At 33.2% G+C, this 17,248-nt stretch overlaps 1 protein-coding gene across 1 annotated transcript; it reads right to left on the bottom strand.

Moving 5' to 3' along the window:
- Positions 1-2,483: 2,483 nt before the first annotated feature.
- Positions 2,484-14,913, bottom strand: LOC117103422. The gene is made up of 19 exons (XM_033243961.1): positions 14,148-14,913; positions 12,935-13,100; positions 12,534-12,637; positions 11,886-11,986; positions 11,680-11,722; positions 10,912-11,168; positions 10,710-10,799; positions 10,226-10,402; positions 9,106-9,351; positions 8,592-8,783; positions 8,190-8,354; positions 7,468-7,782; positions 6,631-6,693; positions 6,282-6,498; positions 5,713-5,751; positions 5,353-5,391; positions 3,815-4,111; positions 3,317-3,655; positions 2,484-2,776 (listed from the first exon to the last, which is right to left on the bottom strand). The coding sequence occupies exons 1-19, from the start codon at positions 14,221-14,223 to the stop codon at positions 2,484-2,486; spliced, it is 3,219 nt and encodes a 1,072-aa protein (XP_033099852.1). The 5' UTR covers positions 14,224-14,913.
- Between the last annotated feature and the right edge of the window lie 2,335 nt (positions 14,914-17,248).

Below are 17,248 nucleotides of genomic sequence, written 5' to 3'. Positions count from 1 at the left end.
GTGTGTCAGTTAACCCGATGTAGTATTTTGTGTCATCATTTGAGTGGACAGTGGCTTTGTAGATGATGGATGAGGTGAGGCAATTTCCAGAGAGTGGACATTCATCTTTTTTCCTGCAATTGCAGAGTTTATCTGGCTGTTGTTGCTTAGCAACCAGAAGCTGTTTGTTGTGGGCTCTGATTATACTACCCATGTTTCTTGAGCAGCTATAGCTGACTTTAACATTGTTCTTGTTGAACAGCTTGTGCAAAATGTTGCCACTCGGAAAATGTTTCTTTACAAGGTTAAGGAATGATTTTCCGATGTTGGTTTTAACTCCTTTGCTGAATGGTGGGTTGTACCAGATTATTTGTCTGCTTCTATTACTTTTTTGGGATTTTGGTTGCGGAGGTTGGTATTCAATTTTGTGCTGGAATCAGCTGTTTTGCAGAGCTTGTTCGTAGTCGGGGGCGGCCTGATGAAATGATTCACTGGAATCCGATATATTGGATATGCGTCTGTTAATGGATGCGGGAATTTGTTTCAGGATAGATGGGGGATGGTTGGATTTGGTGTTGACGTAGAGTAGTTGGTTGTTTGGTTTGCTGTAAGGCTTGAAGGACCCTGTTTTTTAGGCTGAGTGTAACATCGAGGAAGTTGGTGGTGTGGATGTTCGCCTGTATGGTGATACGGAGGTCGAATGCGTGGAAGATGGATATAATAGTTTTCTTCATTTTGTCGCATTGCCTTGGTAATAGACTGTTCATGACGGCGAGGCCATCATCTCGGTAGAGACCGACGTTTGTTTTGCCGAGTATTGGGATGAGGGAGGAGAGGACGAAGGATCCGACAAGTTCGCATATTTCGGCCCCGTCGAAGCTCCCCATAGTAACGTCAAACATGTCATCCGAGTTTTTCTTGGTCCATGTTGAATTGTTACCAAACAATACTGATTTTCGTGAGTTCATGATGATATCTGCTGCGTGTTCGGAGATGCTGGTGTGCTTTCGTACGTACTGGATCGCATCTGTTAACAATTTCTTAGTGATGGATGGGTAGAATTCCACGATGTCAAAGGAGATGAATGTGCTGCTTGATTTGTATGGGATATGTTTAAACCATTCTGTGACAGCAGCGGTGTTTTTCCATTGGTTCATTTGAGTTTTTGTGAGCAGGTCACGGTTTATCCGGTCGAGGATGGTCTTGCTTACGAGTCTGGTTTCTGATTTTGATGGGCCAGGGGAGGCCTAACTACTTCCAGTGGTGGTGCCAAAGGGCGAGAGGCTGGGGTGGCTATAGCCCCTCCCTCATGCGGTCGGGAAAAACGAGTAAATCTTGTCGTTGAATGAACAAAAAATTTTTATATACTGTATGTAATGTTTGTTTAGCCACCATATTATTTCATTAAACTATTTGTGTTAACTTTTCATCACAAAAATAATAAATAATAATAATAATAATAATAATAATAATAATAATAATAATAATAATAATAATAACAATAATAATAATAGTAATAATAATATAATAATATTAATAATAATAATAATATTAATAATAATATTAATATTAATAATAGTTCAATGAGACTAATTAAAAATAAATTGCATTCAGTTACCCACTAAGCACGTTTATTTGGAGGTCGTGGGTTTCATTATACACGATTTACCTGCAACATTCCTTTTAGAAGTATTTTTGGATGTACAGTACTGAATATACAACAGAAGAGTACAAGAGATTCGGCTTAAAATAATTTACTGAGTTTAGTTCATCAAAACCCAACTCAGACAGCGCCGTACGACACAACCTTTGACATATCATCATGAGAATAATAAACTTTTAATATGCTACAATGTGACCTTCCCCAATGCACACCTATTGCATCAGCGTTTAACTTGTAAAGACCCCCAACGTAGCAACAAACTTAATCCCTCAGGCTGCAGCATATGAGATTAATCAATTTACCTTTTGGTTTTTTAAAACATATTACCAAAAATAAAGTTGATATTAATGTTTTCATGTACATTGTGTGTTCAGTACGAGAGTCCTTGATGACAGCATCAAAAAAAGTATGCAGTTTAGCTGATCGAAAGTGAACAAATATAATTTCCGAATTATAAATTGCCATAGAAGTGGTTGACGCATCGGTCGTGGCTTGGACTCCCAACCTTAAGTTCGGAGGTTCGAAACTCTCGCTGTGCAAGTCGCTTGTTTCCTTGGGCAAGGCACTTTATGGTTGTCTCTCTCCACCCAGGAGTACTAGTGGGTACCTGGTAGGTTCAAACAACCATACGCTGATTACAGCTGCAACATTATGGGGCATGAGTGTTGTGTTCCATGTTCTTGATCCAGTGACCAGGGTAATAATGTAAAGCGCATAGCGGTTAGTCTACAATATTATTATACTAATGTCTGTTCATATATAAACAACAGTAAAATATTTTTTTGTGTCATTTTTTATTGCACTGTTATCATCTTAAAACTGTTCCTTTAATCACTTTTGATTAAATTTTTCCATATTTTTTATAGTAGTGTGACACAAGTTCTTCCTTGATATCTATTCGTTCAAGTTTGTTCAGTGCATCGCTAATTGTTTTCAGATGATTTACTTCAGTTTCCTGTCTGCTTCGCCACTGTACCAACATTTCAATACACGCATCTACAATCGGTGGAGAAACGTCAGCTGCAATTCGACTTATTTCATTTTTTTCCATACCAAGGTAGATGCCGAATTTTATCAAATCATTGCCATCAAGTTTGTCAGAGATGAACACCATGTCAGTATCATCTAAGCAACCTGAAATAGAACATAATTTCCAATAATAATACTGTATAGACAATTAAATCCTCTTAAACTTATAAACTGTGACGTCTCAGACAGAATAATACACATAAACCAATAACAAAATTGTTAAACTGTTCTTTCATTGAAACCAATAAACTAGGACTATTTTCAATATCCGAGATTCACCCCATGCCTGATGATAATGTACTACATATAAATAAAAAAAATACTCTATGTGGCCGATATTTTCTGCATTCACTGACCTGTATTGTATAAAGTTGTTATTGAAATATTAGTCTGAGCATAATATTATATAGGACTTAATGGTCTATTAGAAATAATGAATTTTGAAAATACAAAACTTGTAATAATTAAAATAATGTTATGTGTTTACAAAATTCATTATTAATAATTTTGAAATATATCTCTTTGTATAAAAGAGCACAAAACATGATGTATCGGAAATTTCCTAGCAGTTTCTCAGTTGGTGCGAAAATGGTAGGCCAAATTAATTTGGAAAATAGCAGTATTTTTTATTAGATGTTTACTAACCTTGCACTGTTGTTGGAATTTGAGGCATATTTATCTGAGTTGGTGCAGCTTCTGCCTCGTCATTGTAACCATGCCTTCCACATACACTTTGTGCAAGTCCAACAAGCTTTTGCTGCCTTAAAGCTTTCAACAAGATTGGTACTTGTTGGCTCTTTAATTGGTCATCCCTCCAAGTAACCAGCAATTCCATGATGCATTCTTCGATCAGTCTGTTGTTTTTTGCTATCTTTTTTATATCGGTCCACTTGAGTCCAAGATGCACTCCCAGTCTCCTCCATGATTCGGGATCCAGATTGTCACAGATGAACAGCAAATCTTGATCATTAAAACATTTTCCTACTTAAAAATAATAGAGATTACACAGTGAGTAAAAAACACTTTATAGTTAATGACGTCATTGACACTGGTGTGTACTGTCTGTTACTTTGGTAACAAAATAGAAATAAACTATAGGAAAAAAAATGCAAGGTTAATTTCTGAAATACTTGAGATACGTACCTGCTTGTTGAGGGACAACATTTTCATCGCTAATTTCACCCTTAAGGAAATCTTCAGCTAGTTGACGTAGCTTATGTTGTTTCAGAGCAGTGCACAACACTTTACGTTGATGAATATCGCTACTGAGGCTGCTCCTCCAGTAATTCATCATATTTTCGGCAGCCTTATGAGTCTGCGTATCATCGGCATTGAACTTGTTCACTTTCGACCACTTAAGTCCCAAACGGACACCAAACCTTCTCCAGCTGAGATTTAAATCGTCAGAAACTGTCATAATGGTGGCGTCATCCACAAAGCCTATCATACAAGATAATTATTACTTGAAAATGTAATTATCCCAACTGTATCTGACATGAGTTTTAGACACTCCATTTAAAAGAAAATTAAAACTTTCACTAAAAAAAAAAAAAAATTATACCAACGCAATTGACCCATGGTCTCCCAAAATTTCAGTACTATTTTTTTACTTTCTGTTTATGCATAATGTTGTCGGTTTAAAAAACCGAATATACGAAATAAGTGACTGGAGATTCGGGAAAAATAATAGCATGAGCTCTTTTAAACCATTATCCAGCAGAGTACAGATGACTTTTAAAACCGGTTAGTTGCAACAGAACATTTGTTTTCAAATAAACCAGCACCATCTTCATCAGATATAAAGTAAGTGATTCGTTATTGAAAAAAACCATAAACATACCTGTTGTAAATCGTGTTTGTAAAATGTAAAACTTATACAAAATTTGTTTAATTTGTGTAACTTATCGATGGACACATTATTATATATAAAACGTGATTGTCCCAATGTGTTAGTTTCATGTCCAGGATTTAAAATTATTTTTGGTGAAGTATTTACTGTTTGCTATATACTATCCTATATACTAATGGTAAACAGGCTGATAAATTTAATATAATTTTTTAATGAAGTAAAATGAATCTTTGTAATGTTTTTCTTCCATTTTTGTTCCCACTTCTTCTTAGGCTTGATATCATTTTTTCAGATAGTCATTATTTTTATTGTTCTTGGAAAAAAAAAGAACATTTTTTTGAAAAATAGCAAATATTATTTCTTTTCTTTTTTTTTTTTTTTTGATGAGGATGGGCACGTGAAACTAGCAATCAATTTTATTTAGCCTTAAAATGATTAAAACTTTCACAAAAAAAAAAAATGATACCAACGCAATTTATCCCTGAATACCCAAGTTTCAGTACTTTTTTCACTTTCTGTTTTATGCATAATGTTGTTTAAAAGACCGAATAAATAATGAAATAAGTGATTGGAGATTCAGGAAAAATAATAGCATGAGAATAAATTTTAAACCATCATCCAGCAGTAAAACCGGTTTGTTGTAACAAAACATTTGTTTTCAATAAAACTAGCACCATCTTACATCAGATATAAATCTTTTAGTTTCTTTTAGTTGTTTTTCTTTCTCATTGAACGTTTCAAATTGTTTTGAGCCACTGAAACAAAAGTGTATGTTCAGTTGAATAAATATAAAGTCTGTGATCCATTATTGCAAAAAAATCCATAAACATACCTGTTGGTATATGTACCACTTGTTGAGATTGTGGACGATCTAGAGAGTAATGGAATAATACATCAAGACCGAATAAATAATGAAATAAGTGATTGGAGATTCAGGAAAAATAATAGCATGAGATTAAATTTTAAACCATCATTCAGCAGTAAAACCAGTTTGTTGTATTAAACAAAACATTTGTTTTCAATAAAACTAGCACCATCTTACATCAGATATAAATCTTTTAGTTTCTTTTAGTTGTTTTTCTTTCTCATTGAACGTATCAAATTGTTTTGAACCACTGAAACAAAAGTGTATGTTCAGTTGAATAAATATAAAGTCTGTGATCCATTATTGCAAAAAAATCCATAAACATACCTGTTGGTATATGTACCACTTGTTGAGACTGTGGACGATCTAGAGAGTAATGGAATAATACATCAAGGTAAAACACCACATTACCTTTAATAACACAAGTTGTTCGTAATTGTTCAACCTTGCTTTAATTATGATCATTTCACGTTGGCCCTTCTTTTTTGATATCTATTATTTTCTCTCATAACAGAGCTTACGAGGAATAATTTTGCACAGGATTTTTATATAGAGCAATGCAGTAGGATACTATGTCGTTTGTTTCTGTTTAACAATTGTTCAACACATTACCTTTGATAACACCTCAAGTTGTTCCTGCTTGTTTCTTTTTTCGATTTCATGTTATTTTCTCTCATAGCAGAGCTTATGAGGAATAATTTTGGTAGGGTTTTTATAAAGAGCAAATCGGTAGAATACTATGTCTCTTGTTTTTGTTTAAACATTTGGCAATAGGCAGTAACATGTTTTATATTGTAACATTTTACAGACACCGTCTTTTTTGATTATTTTGATTGTTTAATTTCTTTCCAAATAGATGTACCAAAGCAGAACTGAATGACATAAATATGCATTACCTTGCAATAGTGGCACGTCATCTCCAAATAGTTTCCGGTAGCGCGTCAATATATTGCTTCCACATGGCAGCACATCCTCATCAAATGTACGCACGATTTGCATGTGAGCTCTACTTGAGTCTGAACTGCATTTGCAAGCAATGTACCTCGTTAATTCAATGCCTCGTACACCACTAAGACAAAACAGCTTTAGTTCCTTTTCGAGGAATCTCAGTACCTGGAGCAGATGAAAAATATAGGTTAAATAATTAATGTATTTTAAAGAAAATAATACAATTAAACCATTATAACATTCAAATAAATTTTTCAAAGTGTCTCAAATCAATGAAAGGGGTACAGTAGTACGTACCTTCTTACACACTGTTGGTGAGGGCTCATCTTGCTGACTGGGTTCCAAGATTGCGATCGTTGTCTAGAAAACATAACATTATTAAGCCTCCGTCATTTGAAGACAAATATGATTTTGATACTCTACTGCTTTCGTTGCAGTTATAGAAGTTTTTTTCTGTATGTTTATATTTCACACTGCAAAACAGTATTGCATTTACATATAGTGCTGTATTTATATATTTTTAATGATTTATGATTGTTGTGACGACGATGTTTATGGTCATGCTGCATTTTTGGCCATTAACAGTAATGGTCCATGGCACCCGAGTTTTTGGGGAAAAAAAGTCTGGTAATAAATCCTGCTGGTTTGTTGAAGAGCGATAGGTTCTTCTTATTATTATAAATCATTATTTCCATGAGATCATTACGTTTAGAAGTGAGTGATTGTAATGTGTTTCTTGTTTACATTCCGATATGTTGCTGGCCAGGAACTCTGATGTTAACTCCCAAAGGACATTCTTAAAACCGATTAACTTATGGGGCTGCTGGCAGCTCCGTCTCGACCATCTGACAGCTCACTCTCGGCCACCTGACAGCTCACTATGGACCATTTCTGCTAACAGAAACTTTTGCCTCATCATAGTGGCGTAGATAATGTTATAGTGGCATTGTTGATTATTAATTTTATTGCGGCATTTGTCTGAAATGTGTAGTTCAATGTGTATTGTGTTTGTATACTTATATAAACAAATTCAGAATACTATTTTAACCATTATGTATAAACTTTCTATTCATAATAAAAGTAATGAAAATAATATTTAAAAAAAATTAAAAGTATCACAATAGTTGTACTTACCTTAAACATACGACGATTCCTGATTGTTTCTACACTCATAACCACTTTGTGAAGTTCATCGATAGTCAACTCCACATGCTCATAAGAGAGTTTAGGCTCATTGTCTTGTACTTGGAATTTCTCAATGAACTTAGTTACTCCTCGCTGGAAAAGATCATCAGGTAGATACCGACCGAAGTCATGAAAAATTGAAATTGCATGCTTCCCATCATCCTTAGAGGGCCTATAGACATGCTCAGGCTTCAATCGTAAAAGAACATAGAAAATACGTCTACGTTCACGTAGAATCTCTTGTAAACGGCCTCGAAAACCACTCTGGAAAACAATAAGAATACTACGTAGTGTAACGTTTTCAGAAAAAGGTAATATTTTAAACAAGTTCATGGTATGATACCGTAATTGTAATTTGTTTATATCATCCGAGATTGGTGTTATGAAACAGACTACAGGTAAACTTCAGCTGTTTTACATGCCAACTTGTTGTGTTTTCCAATAGTAATTTAGTAAATTTGACTTAGATCTGTAAGTCAAATTTTATGCAAGTCGATCCATTTTGGATTCGACTTGATGGCATGTTCAACTGTAATTTACAAAAAAGAAAAGTCTCCCTCTAATAATATTGGTCTTTAGCAGCTCTGGTATTTAATTAAACTAATATATAAAAGACATTTATTGTCAAAAGTGATTTGTATTTGGAGGGATACCTGTATATTTAAAATTACCTTTGTAATGTTTTTCTCACACACCAGTCCAAACTTCTGCATGAGTGATACAAAGAAGTCAAACGTCTCATCTGAAAATCTGAACTTCTCCCAGAGATGTCTTAACAGATGCTCCTCGAGAACCCCTGAGTCCAATTTACTCCAGGCCTCTTTGTACTTTCGTTTCTGAAATTACACCATTTTAACTTTTTAAAATAATAATAATAAAAACATTCCTGATGATGAAATAATTAATGTCGAAATATTGACATGCATTTCGAGTATGTATTATACTATCTTGTCTGAGAAAATAATAGAGTTCCAACTTGTTCCCATTTGCCATGTTGCCGATCCCCAGAAAGTCTAGACCTCAGGTTGAGAACTGTGGTTCTAAGATAATATGATGATGTGAATTTAGCTCACCATAAGCTTAGGGTCAATAACGGTGATTATTGTTTTGAACATGTCAACTAATTGCATCAGATCTAAAACAATAATATCCCTTAAGGCTTCGTCATCAGGAAAGTAGAGTATCTCGCCAAGGTCATGTAGATACTCAAGCAGCACCCTTTGAGCATCTTTCTTGACTCCACACCGCTCAACTAAAGAGATCACCTAATAAAGAAAAAAAACACTCAAGATTAATGGTTTTAAACAAGTGTAGAAAGAGATAGAGAAAACTCACAAAGACGGTATACAGTAGTGTATTCACAAATCAGTGACAAATTTATTAAATTATTTTTTTAACTGGAAGATGATGCTTGATAGTTCACTTTTGGGGCGTTCCTCTCTGTTCTTTTGTGCTCGTTTCTTGCTGTCTGCCCAAGGACACAAGCAAACTGCACAGCGAGTAATTGAACCTCCGACCGCAAGGTTAAGAAGCAGAAACACAACCCCAGCGCCAAATCGCACTTTCTGTAAATTATCAAATGTCTACCTTCTTGGTTGGTAGATAGATATGCTTTACTTTCAGCTTCTGGATTTCCTGCTGAACAAGTAACCATTTCAAAGGTAGTTTTCTAACCATCTTCTTTGCGAATTTTAATATTTGCTCCATGATTTTAGAAGCGTTGCTCCTGTTGAATGGCAAGCTGTTCTCAATAGCAAAAAAAGTTGGGAACACCAATGCTTCATAAGGTTTTCCTTCCATAGCTGCCCGAATTTTACTGAATATTTCTTCGGCCTACATTAAAAAAAACATATGATTAGTAGTAGTAAAAGCATCAATACCAATGACGATGAAAATAAGTATTTACTGTATGAGTGTAAATATAGCACGCAGCATTATCTGATGGCTGAAGGCCCTAGCCGGGGGTGGGTATGGAAGGGGTTGCCTCCTGCCAAACCAAGATTTAAAACAAAAATTGGGACTTCTATGATGGCTGCCAATGGTCGATTCACCATTGTTATGTTCTGCTTGACTGATCAGACCCAGACGAAGCGATTGCCGAGACAGATTTGGCTTGGCGTAGGCAGTACAGTACTGGGATGCGAAAACTAAAACTTTTTTTTTTTTTTTTTTTTAGGTCCGACTGCCCAACAAGCTTTTGCTGATGGGGGAGGGTGGCTTGACCAGACCGATGGGGGGTGCTCAAGCCCCCTGGCGCCGCCCCAGGTTGGGCAGTTGTATAGTGAAGGATAACTTGCAGGTTTCAAGAAGGAAATGTACTGTAGGAAAAACTAAAAAATAGTAATTGCGTTTAACATCCTTTTATAATGCGGTTTGCTAAAACCGTCAGATAGAGATAAAATCAATGTCAATGTAAAACGCACAGTAAGGGCAATAAATAGCGAATAACCCAAATTTAGGGCCTTAAACACAGGCCTTAACAATGCAGTATAAAACCCAGGCCTTAACAATGCAGTATAAAATTATACCACGGAAATTGCTTCATGAATATACTTTTAAGTATATTAATAAATAAATAAATGCCTTAAAAGGCATTAATTTATGGAGCGTAACAGATTACCTTCAAATTTTGTTTGTCTTAAATTTGTTTATGATAAATATTACTTGCTGTCGGGTTGTTTACATTGTGCATGACGTAGTTGTTTACCTTTCTTTTCTGTTCCTCTTCATTCCCATCGAGGCTGCCTAAGTGCGTACCAATAACTAGTACTGGCGGTGAAGGTTGCCCATCATCCAATTTTGAATCTCTACTGTTTGTGTATACTGAACGAATCCAGTAAAGAATGAACTGAAGATTTGTCATTCGATGTTGATACATTTTACCCTGAAATACAAACAAATAAATAAAATATTGTACATATTAATATATTCTGAGTCAAATATGATGAGAGTTGTACTCCCCCTGGATGGGACATTAGTCCTTCGCAGGTTAGTCCCCAGCAGTTTGCTGGTACCCATTGATACAGCTGGGTGGACTGAAGCAATGTAGCCTTACCCAAAGACACAAGCGAATCTGCACAGCAGAGACTCGAACCTCCGACCTTACAATATATTTATATATAAAACAAATAATATATATATATATAAAACAAATAAATATTAATTTATTATTTATAACACTTATTGCTTACTGTGGTAGGATCCCTAACTTTAGCAGGAGCGTCAAGATCATCTTCTAGGTTAAATACCACACAAACAATGGCAAAAGATACCATGAAAATCTACGAGAAAATTATTCACAAACAGTTAATCGAAAAATGAATGAAATAGCTAGAATTTTTTTTTTATTTTGTAACCACTATAATTTTATTTTATTTATTATAATGAATTTACTCTTTGTATCACATGATATATCGGCTGGCCTCCGAAGTCCCAGATGTTCATAATAAATTTGTTGCCAGACTTTCGCCAATCTCCTGTCGCATCTCTTGTAAACTTGAGTACATTCTGAATTTCATTGGCGATACTTTCTGGGACCTCTTTCATCTGTCTGTGACTGATGTTTTCTGGCCTCATCTGTGTCTTTGTCTGTTTTTCGATATCCGATTCTATTTTCGCGTTTCTGGCGTCAACATTCGATGATGATTGCCCTTATGTAGAAGAATAAATATAAAAAGTTTAAAAAATATATAATTCAAAACCAAAGAAGTTTTTCATTGACCCTTTAAGCTGAACATTTATAGTGAAGTGTCAGTGAGTCAGTAAGGGCATTTTTTTCGATCCTTTTCTCCTTTGAAGTTTTGAATGTACTATTCCAGATGATATTTTTTAGCAGATAACGTACTTTTAAAACTTTTAGTTTGCAAACTCGTTCATTCTATATGCCTCCATACCTGTACTTATGCTGTGATTTGAATTGTTTTACGATGTGCATTGGTAATAAGGCTATAGTGCCTTGTGGGAGCCCTTTGTGGGAAATATTGAATAAAATATAATGTGATAAAACTAAATTAATTTCTTAGGAAATAGCAAATGACTGACGCTGTGCGTCTTAAACTGCGATGGTGGATCTTCCCTGACATATGACTATTTCTACCCCTCCTGTTATATTCCTAAATGTCAGTCCTTACCCACCAACCAGAACGAAGACAAATGTCTTACCCTGATTGTATTTCGTTTCTGCTGTAGTTGGTGATAACACGCTCTTGAAATAAAATGTAAACAAAAATAATTAGAAATTAATAATTTCCATACTTCAGCTGTATTTTATTCATTAATTGTCATTATTAATAGCATTAGATATTCAAATAATTTTGAATTATATATAATAATTAAATATCACCAAATTGTAAGTGTGTACATCTCACTTGTTCTGTTACTTGAACTACATTTTTCTTCGTTTGGTTTTCTAATATTGTTTTCGCTATTGCATCTGCCATTTTCACTTCATACATGTCACTGGCGCCAGCTGTTGAGAGGAAGTATATCGTTTAATAGAATAATTTTCTATTTTTAGTTTAGTAATTAAATTTAAACTGTTCACTTTGAAAATCATGGTGATCTGCATATCTAATTAATGGGAGTAGCATCAGTGGTAACAATTACATTGTAGCTGTGGTAGGCCTACGGCTTTGCGATGGAAGTTTGCGCTATAAAAGGTTTTTTCAATTGATCGGTTGGCAACGACAACGCAGATGATGATGATAAAGATTATTGTTTGCTGTCATTGTCACCACCGCCACCATCTTCATAACCATCATTAGCCTATGTTTCTATTTTCTGATGATGATGAGATTAACACTAAAACGTCAAGCAAAAAATTAATGGTTGCTACAACAATATTGAATAGCCATCTATATCTAGTGAAGGCCTAAATCATAATATCATTATTAGTCACCATTAACATCGAAATCATCATTGCCATAAATCATGGTGATCTGCATATTTTACAGTAATCCCAATTGTGAAGAGAATTGACTTAAAACGAGTACAAATGTTTACACTCAACTACTTACAATGTTCAGGTGATGTCTCTTCCCAATTTAATTCATCATGCCATTCATGGGTACACACCGTTGTGTTCGCAATTGCATCAGTAATACCCTCGTTTGGATCAAAACTAAAGCAAAATGAAAATTATTGTTTTATTATTTAATTGGCATAGAAGATGCATAAGCCATAAGATAAATAAATACATTTTCACTACAGAATTTATAAATAAATATATAAATAAATGTGTGCAAATGTACTTAAAATAATGGATTAATATGATTGAATTGATACACTATTTTAAGTTGTCGATTAGGCCTATTGAAAGAAATACAAACGATTTGAATTACATGTTCCTTAACAGAGCATTACTTAAGGCTTCAAATTTGTCTGGTTAACTAACGTAGAAAGCAAATATTTAGCTTACATATTCCTTAAAAATGACTTGATAGTAGATGTCTTGCCGACCCTCTCAAGGCCCAGGAAAACTGTCTTTCCTTGATTAACCTCTGTTTCTCCCTCAGCTAGAGCATCATTAAAAGCTTCCAATGCTTCGGGCCCACGCGCCAAGATTTCCGTTGGAACAATCCCCGCTTTAAACATAAATAATTCTGATTTACAATGAATTGCCTCATAAAACTTGTTAAATATAAAAAGAAGAGGGGTTTTCACCAAATCATTCATCTGTATATCTTACGATACGATACCGTTCTCATTAATTCAATTGTGATTTTGCATATACTTCCTTAAAAAAATTATTTGTATCAATGGTTTAACATTTATTTGGTCAACCCCAGACTTGTGAATATGTAACCATAACAGTTTTTACCCAGATAAAAGCAAGTTTGCAAACAAAAACGTATGATTAAAACCTATTTATTCCAAGAGAGCTAAAAATTAGTCTTAGGGGCGATAAATTGGAGAACAAAGAAAATATAGGCCTATGGTTGTTGTTATATTTTCATCATTGAACAAATGTCTTACATTATCATATTTAATGTATGATACAAATTGAGCAAAAATAAAAATGCTGTGAAATATTTTAAAGCGCCACCAATAGGCTCCTGGATCGCTATAATCAAAATAATTAATACAGCTATAAAACAATATTTGGCGTCAGTGTATTAACGTAGGGCTCTTTAGCAAAAATACATTTATGCACTTAAAAAATAAATTTACATTTGGTGTTTCATGAATGTCATGCAAAATATACAAAATATGAATATTATACTAATAATATTAATTTTAAAGATGTCCCTTGCTAATATAAAAAAAATCATAAAAAGTTATTTTGAAATATTAACTTGCTCATATTGCAATAGCATACAAATAATTAACGTGGCATAAAAATTATTGAATTTAAAAAATGTGTACCCTGATTTTTAAACCAAAACGTTATAATAAAAATAATAAAACACAGTGACTGGAAGTGTTTCTATCATTTTTCGCTGTAAATTGATGGGTAGATATTTTTTAAATACACCAATTTCTATGTTTATGTTGATAACTTTTATGTCACTTTAAAATGGGCAAGTTAATTTAAAAAAATATTTTTATAATTTTTTTGTATTTAAAATGATTGATGAAACAACAAATATTAATTAAACAATTATGAACTTCTGTTCGTATGAACAGCTCACTTTGTAAAAGACGCATGAGCTTTTCTTTCAGTTTTCCTTTGTTTGTAGAATTGTACACCGTACATACGTTCTCCATATACAATTCAGCTGGTGTTTGACCACGCTGCAACGACAATCACAGATCATACCTCATGAATTAAATTAATATTAATCAAGAAAAACAAATGAATTAAGGTTTCCAAAAAATTAAACAAAATAAAAATCACAACAAAAATTGAATTGTTATAAATTTACATTCACTTTAATTATTCTTTTAATTATACATGTGCATCGTGTAGAGATTCATGTTTTACTAATTAATGGGAGTAGGATCAGTGGTAACAATTACGTTGTAGCTGTGGTAGACCTACGGCTTTGCGATGGAAGTTTGCGCTATAAAAAGTTTTTTCAATTGATCGGTTGGCGACGACAACGCAGATGATGATGATAAAGATCATTGTTTGCTGTCATCGTCACCACCGCCACCATCTTCATAACCATCATTAGCCTATGTTTCTATTTTCTGATGATGATGAGATTAACGCTAAAACGTCAAGCAAAAAATTAATGGTTGCTACAACAATATTGAATAGCCATCTATACCTAGTGTAGGCCTAAATCATAATATCATTATTAGTCACCATTAACATCGAAATCATCATTGCCATAATTAATTTCAGTATGCTCTATCACATCATTAATTATTATCAACAACATCATTATGATAATCATTGTCATCATTATTATCGTCGTCATCGTCTGCGTCGTCATCATTTATATACTTTACATTGTTTTTTAGGTTGGCATTTGCTCCAGCTTTTAAAAGGAGACTGGCTGCGTCTGTGTGATCTCGAAACGAATGGTCAGCTCGTAACAAGTCATGAAGTGGAGTGTTACCCCGCTATAACACAATTGAAACAACTGTTAATCAAGGACAGCTCATTAACGTACAAAGGATAGCATATATTGTGAATAAACAACAAATACAGTAATTGTTGCCAATCAAGATACACTTATCACATAAGTTCTGTAACCATTAGTAAAACTGATTTTTCAGTAATTTTTAAACAATTTTGTTTTGGTTGTGAGCTGCTTCTGTCACTCTGTCAAGGCATAATGATTGTTATTTTTTGCTCGTCAACCTTTTCGAAATTTCAACAACAAATGATCAACATTGATCGTAAAATACATTTAAAATACACAATAAAATATATTTATCGTGTGGATAATGATTTCAATATGTTTTAAGTTTAATAAATTGTAGTTGTTAGGTAAGAATTGGTGTAGATTGGTGAATGGTATGTTGTGTAAATAGATGCTGTGTTTTATTTTGTGTGTTGATGTCGGTTGTAATTGTAATGATACATAACTCAACTCACCACCAGCTCCACGTAGTCAACTCCTTCTGCCGTCGCTGACTTCAAACTCTTAGTGACGACATCACGTGGTGTGCTGTTTTCCGCAATCACATATAATAACGAGTAGCCGAGCTATGAAAACAACAAAATACGATAATAACAAAACACATTTAAGTTCACACATACACGAAATATCACATAAAAACACAACTTAATCACATCATAATTACATTTAATTATCACAATAAATCTAATATTCAAATATTACCAATTTAATAACAATTTAAAGCTAAATCATTTAAATTCGTAAATTTGATTGCTTTTCCCTTTTCTTTGAATTGATGAATTTATATTAATTTATATGAATTTTGTATTTTAAAGGCTCTAGATGTATTTCTTTTGTTTAAAGGTTTTAAAAGAATACAGACAATGATATGTTTTATCCACAATTTTACCATTTTATTCTAAACAAGAGTTTTCCCTATTCTTGTGCATTGATAAATTTTATGTTAATATAGGGTTTTGTTCAGATCATAATTTTTTATTTTTAACACTCTAGATATATTTTTTTTTTTTGTATAAAGGTTCGAAAAGAATAGAGACAATGATATGTTTTATCCACTAGTTAACATTTTTCTTTATCATTAAGCCTATGCTGACTTTCAGAGAAAATTGCCTATTCTTTGTCATTAGATACATTCAATTCTGTAGGCCCATTTGTTTGGAGTCATATGTTTTTTAAAAGATATATTTTAAAGGTCATATTTGATTTTCACTTGAATAGAGTTTGAAAAGTAATTTAAACACATATATGAATAGAGTTTGAAAAGTAATTTAAACACATAAATGTTTTATTGACTAATTAACAATTTTAAAAAGCTATATTAAACCTATACTATTTTCTAACAAAATTCGCCTATTATCATTGGATAGGGCCTAAACTTATGGGCTATATCTGTTCGGAATCATAATTTTTTTGAAATATTATATTTTAAAGCTCGTAACAGCTTTTCTCTTGATTAGAGCTTTGTAACAAGTATAAAGACATTATATTATATTGACTAATTAAAAATTGTACAAAGTATCTTATAAATCTTCAGACAATGTGCCTATTCTTTATCATTTGGTTACGTACACATATAATTTTGGTTGGAATAATAATTTTGTTTTGCATTAATTATTTTATTTGTTAATTAAAGTTTTTAACTAAAATATGAGACCATAGGATATTTCGTTATCAATTACATGGTACAGAAGACAATTTAACGAAGTTACTATACAGTATGTAAGTATTGCATGTACAATTATTTACTGCGTCTGCAAAAAACAATCGAAACTATAGAGGGCGCTAGACTAGTATTTTTGGTTATCAGAGATGATTGTCGCTCGTCTGAATTTACTGTGAAACCAAACCAATAGCTAGTAATTAAATGTATTTTATTTTTGTATCTTTCTTTACTTATGTATGTCCCATGCATTTGTATGAGTGTTACTGTATCAAACTGGATCCAATAAATTGATTGACCTATTCTTTACCCACATTGTGGGGATAATAATGTGATAGTCAAACCCATTGACTTCACATTTAATTATTGATATTTTTTAAATATTGATATTTATATTGATATTTCGTGGTTAACAATTACATGAGGTTTAGAAAATTATTTATTCCCGATTCCATTCGTATAACTTTACAGATTAACCTTAAATACAATATCAATCAATTCTTTTGATGTGCAATTATACATACTATTGCGTAATCTC

The sequence above is a fragment of the Anneissia japonica genome, unplaced genomic scaffold (genome assembly GCF_011630105.1).
Source record: "Anneissia japonica isolate Jap-2015-1 unplaced genomic scaffold, ASM1163010v1 scaffold1272_len640109_cov177, whole genome shotgun sequence".
NCBI classification, from domain to species: domain Eukaryota; kingdom Metazoa; phylum Echinodermata; class Crinoidea; order Comatulida; family Comatulidae; genus Anneissia; species Anneissia japonica.
This window is presented reverse-complemented; position numbering and strand designations above follow the sequence as displayed.